This window comes from Dinoponera quadriceps, unplaced genomic scaffold (assembly GCF_001313825.1).
Source record: "Dinoponera quadriceps isolate SergipeBrazil2010 unplaced genomic scaffold, ASM131382v1 scaffold9, whole genome shotgun sequence".
In the NCBI taxonomy this organism is placed as follows: Eukaryota; Metazoa; Arthropoda; class Insecta; order Hymenoptera; family Formicidae; genus Dinoponera; species Dinoponera quadriceps.
The window spans coordinates 523,042-531,544 of record NW_014554295.1 but is presented as its reverse complement, the minus strand read 5'-3'; the positions used below and the strand labels follow the sequence as shown (position 1 = coordinate 531,544).

Sequence of the window (8,503 nt, the reverse complement as noted above, 5' to 3'; positions counted from 1 at the left end):
TGTAAACGTCTCGTTAAATAACGACCGCGTCCGATTTTGCTGAAAGTACAAATAGATCTATAAATTTGCCGTCGTACATGGAGAAAAAGGTTGTTTTGGATTTAATTACGTGTCTGACTTGGACTTGTTTAATATAAACAACATAATTTAAATATATCGCGCATAATTTAATATCAAATATCATTTTGTTTGAATGAAAATGTTGCTTCGTTAGAATAAACCATATTTGATAGAGAAAAAAAATAGTATTATTTAGAAGGAATAATATTTGGCTTTTAATAAAAAAAGATTTATTCGTTATATATTAAATACCGTTCCACTGAAACACACAAAGAAGATCTTTAATATTGTTTTCTGACATAATGTCTTGTTTCTTTGGAATAATTTATTGTTTGCGACAGGCATTGTAATATTTGAATGAAAATACAAAAGAAATATCTCATTTAATGTAAAGATATTTATTGCCTGAGAAATATCTTTACACCAAATGACATATTTCCTCCATTTCAAGAGACACAAATTCGCTTTAAATAAAGAAATCTAATTAAATCCAAAGAAATCTTCTTCTCCGCGTATAATATATAACGCGGAGAGGTTAGACATGGCATGTATAATCGCTGCTCGGAAAAGAAAATGTTTTCGCGAAAGAAGAAACGTAAATTTATAAATCCCGTGCACGCGCGGCCGTCTTGTTTCTCTCTCTCTCTCTCTCTCTCGAAATTACTCGATTCACTTATAAAACGCGCGCGTCGCCGGAAATCCCTCCGCGGGTCACCGAAAGGAGATTGCTTTGTCGTAGTTCGACTCGCACGAGCGTCTGGATGAAACTAGGCCGCTGGGAGAGAGCCGACGCAAATCCGGAAAAATTGCCTGCACTCGGTGTTCATCCGGCAGCCTCCTCGGAGCGGCGAGCGGCCTGTCCTGGGCGCATCGCGCCGTATTTCAAGGTGGCAAACGAAGCGGACGTAATCTCGGAAAATTGTCTTACGCCCACTGGCCGATCATAAATCACCTTTCCTCCCGACTTGTCCCGATCACTGATCCACCTCCGAACGATTCGATTGGTTTGCTCTTCGGCACGATCTCACCTTGCCTGTCGTAATAAAGGAGAAAGAGAGAGAGAGAGAGAGAGAGAAGACAGGACAAGGCTCCGAATGCGGAAAGGTCTTAGAGGTCAGGCGTCCTTTGCGAAAAGCTCGCGAATTTCGCGAAACACGCTGGACACGTCGTCTCTTTGTAGGATTATAAAATATTACGATGAATACACCTTCTTAGAAGGAACGTATTTGAATTAACGATCACGCCCAAGTTCTCGCATTAACTCGCAAGGCCCGCGCAAAGAGAAATCAATTCACCCGGCGACGGCGAACCTTTCGCTCATTCGTCGAACGAATAAATCTGCCCCGATTCTGACCGCGGAGAATCGGAGCGGCTCCGCTCGGTAATGTTTCAATCATCATACCGCACTTTCGGCAACGCGTGGGAAGATCGCTCGACACTCGAGGGTGGTAGTGCGAATCGCCGGAAGTAAATGCGATACTCCGCATTAGTAGCGTGTGAAATCGACTATATACTCGCAATCGCGCGATGCGCGTAATTTAACGAGTGCTACACAAGCGTCGCACAGCCCGGGGACACATTCGAGTTGATTGCTTCCGAAGGCCCGTACACGCACAGCGAAGCGGATACGACGCTTACTCTTTTCTTTTTTTCGGCAGGAAACAATGTTATTTATAAAAAGAGAAAAAAAATTTCCCCGTCGAGGAAAATTCTCCCTCCGCTCTTTTCGTTTTTCATAACATTGAAAACTCGACGACTCTTTCTGAGTCACTCGCAAAATTATCCCCGGAGACTATTTAAAACGATATCGAATTATCTTCTGCTTCTCGGTACGTGTCACGTGTGGAAAATTCATCGGATATCAACTTATCTTCGTCGCGTGCCAGAATACCCCCTCTCGATCAAGTCGAAATTCGACTGAAATTAAATAAAATCGCACGTTTCCGCTGACCAGCTCTCGATCGATATTTTGCACGGAGCGCTTCTAATCGGCACAAGTTCGTGAAAGACGAACAAGCGATTGTTCTATACCTCGCGACACCCTTTTCCTCCCTCCCACGGCGACCTTACTTATATACGGGGCCTCCGAAACGATCGAAAATCGCGCGCAGATACGGGCCATAATTTCAAGTTCCACGACTACTTCCGGTGGTTCGCGCTGCGGCTGCCCTTTAAAGATCCAAGTGATTGGTGGCTCACCGTTGCTTCGACCGTGGCCGGCCGTGGTTCGTTCATCGGGTTCAGCGAGCAGGCAGGTTGTGGAGGAGGACGGCGGTGAATATTTTTATTTTTTTTTTGTTTTTTTATAGGTGAGTGGTGGTGGTGTGGTAATGCGTGGCGGCGCATCGCGCACACGGACGATCGTGATAGGTATTCTCGTGATCGTCGTAAACGGTTCAAGCGGTCTCCGATACCGGGAGCGGTGGCTGCCCACCGGAAGTAGTCATGGCGGGCGCGGTGTTGGCGGTGTTGGTGGGGACCGGAAGTGGCTGTAGGACCTGCATGTCGCAGGTGTGGGAACCGCGCTTCTTTAGGTCCTGGAACAAGTGGCATTTCGGACATGTTTGAATTTTTCACCCTCTATCGCCCACCCATCTCGCCTCGCTACTTCTCAACGTCATTTCGCTCTTTCATTCACTTCCGTTCTCTCCCCCTCTTTCTCTCTCTTTCTCTCCTTCTTTTTCACTCTCTTGCTCTCTCCCTCTCTCTCTCTCTCTCTCTCACACACATATTTCCTTTCTCGCTTTCTCCTTTTTTCTCAAACCTCCTTTCACTCCCTTTCTCTCTTTCTCTCTCTCTTTCGCTCCCACTTCCTCTCCCTCTCTTTCTCTCATTTTTACATCCTTTCGCAAATTTTCTCGCTCACATCTACACTTTCACCGAATTTTTTACTCTAACTCTCAATCGTTCTCTAACTTCTAGAATCAGACTAAGCAATTACACTACATTTACCCTCCGCTCCCCCTCCCCTCTCTCGCCCGCCACTCTCTTCACTCTTCGCTCTCCTCGGGAGAGAAAAGCGATCTTCTCACGGTCGACCCGAGAGATATCGATCGTGCGACCTCACGTATCCGATTCGGAGGATCAATGGACCTCGACGATCCGCGGTGATTGGAGATGAATCGATGCGACTGGATCGATCGACTTTCGAACGATCCTCCCTCGCAGGACGCGTGCAAATCTCCCGAGGACGGGGGAGTCGGGACGAAAATTTCGGGGCGACTTTCGAAGAGCCCTCGAAGAGCGAAGAGAGATCGAGAGGCGAGGGACGGGGTGCAGGAGGTGAGGCGAGAGAGACGAAGAAAGAACTGTTTACGCGTGCACAGAGAAGAAAGAGACATGCGACAAACGGAGATACAAAGATACAACGAGAAAACGGGAACTATCGAGAGGAAACCAGGATGCGAAGCAAAACAACAAGACAAGGAAGGAGAGTAACAACAACGACAATAACAATGTAACAACCATGACAAGTAAACAACAAGAACAGTCATTCCAATAGATGTAGAACGCGAAGGTGGAAGGAGGTAAACGGTGCAGGGCCGAACCAAGACGTTCCGCCGGTGTCAAAACGGAGCGCGCGTTCGTCGGTTGGTTGTTGATGTGTGCGCTCGCATTACGCAAATTAACCCCAAATATAACGCAATTCGCTCCTCCGCGTGCGAAATTAACGCGTCTCGCTCTGCGAGCGCAGCACAGACCGCGAAATTTATGACGGAGATGCTGAAGATCGATACGTGCTCTTGCCCCGGAAATTTCCGCAATCTTGAATTCTTCAAATAGAAATAAAGTCGCCGCCCAGTACATCAATAGTTTTTCTTTCTTTTTCTGGAGCGCTATGAAAGTGTCAAAGTGTGTTGTTCCGATATTGGCAATTCCATTAGACTACGCGAAATCGTAAAAGGATGTAAAAACCAAAATAAAAATCGCTATCGTTTAACCTCCCACTGCACTGCTTAATCGTTTAACAATTTCATTCCCCAGTCAGGATAATTTAAATGTAACGCATTCAGGAAGCGTGCAACGGTGATTGGGGGAAAAAAAGGAGCATGAAGAGATCCATGAATATGAATTGACATGAAAATATAGAACATGCGATAAATCTCTGTTTGAAACGCCATCACAATCTCCGTGTGATTATGCCGTGTCGCAAACTTCCGTGCGATATACAAATTATTACACCCACGATTTCCTCCGTTTGCTCGCGATGTGTCATGTGAACCCGAATTTATAATCTAAAAAAAAAAATCAAAATCAAATGAAATATAGCGGTACAATATAAATATGTAAATTCTTCGCTGTCACTTAGCCAAGGAAGAAGGCCGAGATCGGCGAGGTTCGCGGATCTTCGGAAATCGGGACGTCCGCAGGACCGGCCCTGCGTTCGCCGTTTGCGAGACGGATGGATCGTATCGATCAAATTTCGACAGCGAGCCGCGGGCATGCGAGAGGTGCGTGACGAAAGTCTTGCAAGCATACAGATCGTAAATCGAACAGTCAGTGATGATGTCGCACAGCGTTACAGCAAGCGGCCGTCATACTTTACGTCGTCCCTAAGTAGAGTTTTACGACTCGTCCTGGCAGCGTGATCCCTCTTCTAAGTTCGGTTAATCGCAGCCGGCTGTATCGCGTGCGATTAATGCGTATAACCGCGGCAAATCGACCTTATCGCGTCACGTTTAATTACGCTATTAGTAACGGCGCCGGTGCAATCGATTTCGCGATTCCGCGAACGCGCCGAGATAACGATCGGTGTTACGTGGCGGGCGGATAAAACGGAGCGTAATTGATCGTATTACGATTTCCCCGTCTTTCATTTCGCGTGTCTATGTGCGGGATAAAATCTCCGCGCCAATTCAGGACTCTTGGTCGGATATGCGCGGTGTGTGAGAGTTTTCGAGACGGCAGAGCAAAATTTCTCGCAGGGATACAGTCGGAGGATTTCATCGGACGGCTGATGCAACTTCCTTGGAGCTTTCTCGCATGGCTGCGAACTTAACGAGCGAGATCGACAACACCAGAGTGCTTCTAATCGGAGTGGCGACACGCGAACACCACGTTCCGCCAATTTTTCGACTCTATTATTTACTGAATTTGTATTTTCGTTTGAAAAATGCTGAAATTAAAATAGAAAATATTCATACTAAACGTGTAAACAAATTGAAGAATGGGAATTACATACATTAATACATCTTCAGTCAACTTACGATACAGCTGACTGAGATATTACGGCTGCGTTCTTTTCGGGCGCTCACATGCCGTCATTCTATCCTTGTTGTTCGTTACATGTCAAAAGAAGATAGAATGAGTTTGCAGCGTGTGAACGCCGAAAGAGAACGCAGCCTGTATGATAGACAGAGACCGCACGTATTTCTTTCTCTCTCGCGCAATTTCGATGAAAAACAACGGGACCCTCCTCGAGTCGCAACTCTGATTAGATACACTCTGGACAACACCTGCTTCTGTACAGATTGATTTCACGTTTTCGCTTAGTTGTTAATAGTAGCGAAGAGGACTCAATTAGGAACACTTGAAACTTTAACTAACGTTATATCTACGTCACGTCTCTTATTTTGATCCGCGTGTGTCGATTTCACGTTTCTTATTCCCTTCCTTATTCGCGGGCTGGGAACGTTTAAAAATACCACGCCACGTGGAGAAAACCCGGAGATCTACCTCTTGCGTGGGAAATCCACATGCAACGCGGATATTTTTAGATACATCCCTCAGGCACCGAAGATGCCCTACTACGTTAATACCGCCGTTGATCATTCGCGTTTGAAGATGCGCTTTGTAAGAAAACAAAGTTACCGACAATATCCATGTAACACCGCGACGAGACAATATTTCACACCCCGGGAGAAACGGCCCCGAACAAGACAAACAACGAAGATAGTCTGATTGCCCCAAACGTATTTTATGCCCCGCGCGTTACGTCATACTTATCTCTCCCTCGAATTCTCCTTCATCCAGTAAAAACAAATAATACCGTTTGAACACTGTACGACGTTCGCGTGATCATTTTCACACACAGCAGTATAGAGAGAATAAATTGCGGTATGATAATATATTAACACATTGCCAAGTTGATCTCGAATAGAACTATTCTTTTCGAGATAATTATTGATCGACCTAAAGTCTTTATGTAGAAAAAATTATTATTGTTTTATATGTCGCCGTACAAGAACCGTAATTAGGCTTTCGAAAGCTCGTTATGTCTCTTCTCGGTTAGTCATCCCCACAGAGCCTACATAAAATATATGTTCATTATTTTTACCTTTAAATTTCATTTCACAAAAAAAAGTGCTAAAATCAAATAAATGTAATTACCTGTTTTTCAATCTCTCAAATCAAATAATATTTTTATCAATTTAAGTATACTTTAATGGCTTATGGTAAATATTTACTTGAACGCAGTAATACATTAATTTGTAAATAAATTATTGAATGTAAATGTAAAATGATCCTAAATTTCAGAGAACATTTACTAGAATTATGTAATATTTTGCTTTCTTAAAGAAATGATTTTAAATCTCGACTTTCCTGTCCAGTAAATATTTTTAAAACTAAATTCTGATATTCTCAATATCACGAATTTAACACTTGCCCCAACTGTTTTCATACATACGAGTAAATGTCCTACTTGCACAAAGGAAATATGATATCGTATTGTTTCCAAAGCCTGGCAATTCGCTCAGTTGGCAACGCGTTAACAAGTTTTAAAATTGCCGCAGGACGTCTCGAGACCTGCCGGCAAAGATAAATGGAGAAAGGCGCGCGCGTTGTTGAACCACAAAAATTTTGCGCCGTTCAGCTCGCCCGCCTACCCGTCCCTACGGTCCGTACGACTGCATTCGCGCGAACTGCAATGCAGTAGATTCGCGACGAATTTAAGGCGCGCGCGGACCTCCACGCGACACGTGGCCCTTAATCCCTCCGATCTCGCGATGGAAAAGCGTCCGGCCCAATAATTCCTCCCTGAGCGCAGGATAATTCCTAGCCGAGGCGACGCGCCGCAGTGCAGTCGCGCCTTGCATGCACGCACGCGTGAGCGCGCCACTAAATCGTGACGTGTCGCGAGGTCAAGCGCGTGTATCGAATGGAGCGCGGCTGAATGCAGCGAACGTGGCGTACATATTCGAGTATGTACCAGGCACGTCTGAGAGAGCGGCGATTTTACTAGCGATGAAATTTCCGCGGGCATTGGAAAAGCGAGTAAAGGTAAAATAGAGCCGACAGTGGTCAAGAGAATAGTTCAACTCGCGAAGTGCAGTTCGAGCGGGACAAAAGCGGTGCAAATTTCTTTCTCCTCACGTTCGAGCAACGTACACTTGAGAAAGAGATTTCGTCAGATCTCAGAAATTTCATCGCATCCGAACAAATTTTATCACTGGCATGCTTCAAAGAAACTAACGTATCGATTAATCAGTACGATTGTTAGACTTTCCAACGATGTATCTTTGTCTTAAATAAAACATTTGCTTGCGCGTCTATCAAATGAAAGAAGATTTTCTTGTGAAGAAATTATTTGCTTAATTTTAAGCATTTGTTGTGACCGAATATTTTATTTGGTTAGAAGGTATTATTTCAAATAATAGCGTTCTTTCTGTTAAATAATCGAGTTTTCTTGAACAAGACGATAAAATTTTTACCGAAACAAATATTTTGTATATGTTGTTCCTATGAAATTTTAGTCAAATAAATGGAAATACTAAATCTAAAGAAATCTTTTCCTCTGTGTACATTCGGCTATCCCGGCGTGAAATATATTTCCTGTGCTTACACATTTTGATTCATGTCCAATCTTTATGCAATTTTTATACATTTGTAAAGTGAAATTGTAGCGAAAAGATCTGTAGTTTTACAGTTTCAACGGCTGGTGCGTTTCATGTCCTCCGCTTCGTGTTTCTTAAAACCGTATGGTAAATTTGACATTTGCAAGTGGGTTGTAGAAAATCATGACTTAACATCTCGCGTGACGCGATTCGCGTTGTGATTTTATTTTGTTGCGCAACGCGCGGCTCTTATCAAAGTTAATTAATTTCAATCGCGGTTGAATTCATTCGTCTTTTTCTGTTTTCCACGTTCTAATGAAGAAGCGAAAAAAATCGATTGCTCTACAATTTGTTTGCACGGTATATTAAATATTCGGTTTGTTATATAATTTTTTTGTCCCCTTTCTGCGATCAAAAAATAACAAACTTGCAGGGAAGTTCTGTACACTCGACCGAAAGAGAGCGAATTAAAAACGGTAAACCGTCATTTCCCCTTAAGAGGAAAACGAAATTATCGGGATTTAAATAAAAATGAGATTTATGCGGAAAAGCCATTTGTATCTTCCATTTCTCTCGCGGCACCGTAAACGTTTGTGAATATCCGAGATGCATTCTTGTCTTGATAATAACCGTCGAATTTTTAATGCGGCGAAATACCGAAGAGCTCG

At 43.8% G+C, this 8,503-nt stretch overlaps 1 protein-coding gene across 3 annotated transcripts in view; it reads right to left on the bottom strand.

The window, feature by feature from the left end:
* The window catches only part of LOC106743458 (potassium voltage-gated channel protein Shal), a 115,904-nt gene that overhangs the window by 8,840 nt on the left and 98,561 nt on the right, over positions 1–8,503 (bottom strand). For all 3 annotated transcript variants that reach the window (XM_014617322.1, XM_014617316.1, XM_014617328.1), the window contains one exon: positions 2,260–2,597. In XM_014617322.1, coding sequence (XP_014472808.1) covers positions 2,457–2,597 — 141 coding nt within the window. In that variant the 3' untranslated portion in view covers positions 2,260–2,456. The remainder of the gene's footprint in view (positions 1–2,259; positions 2,598–8,503) is intronic.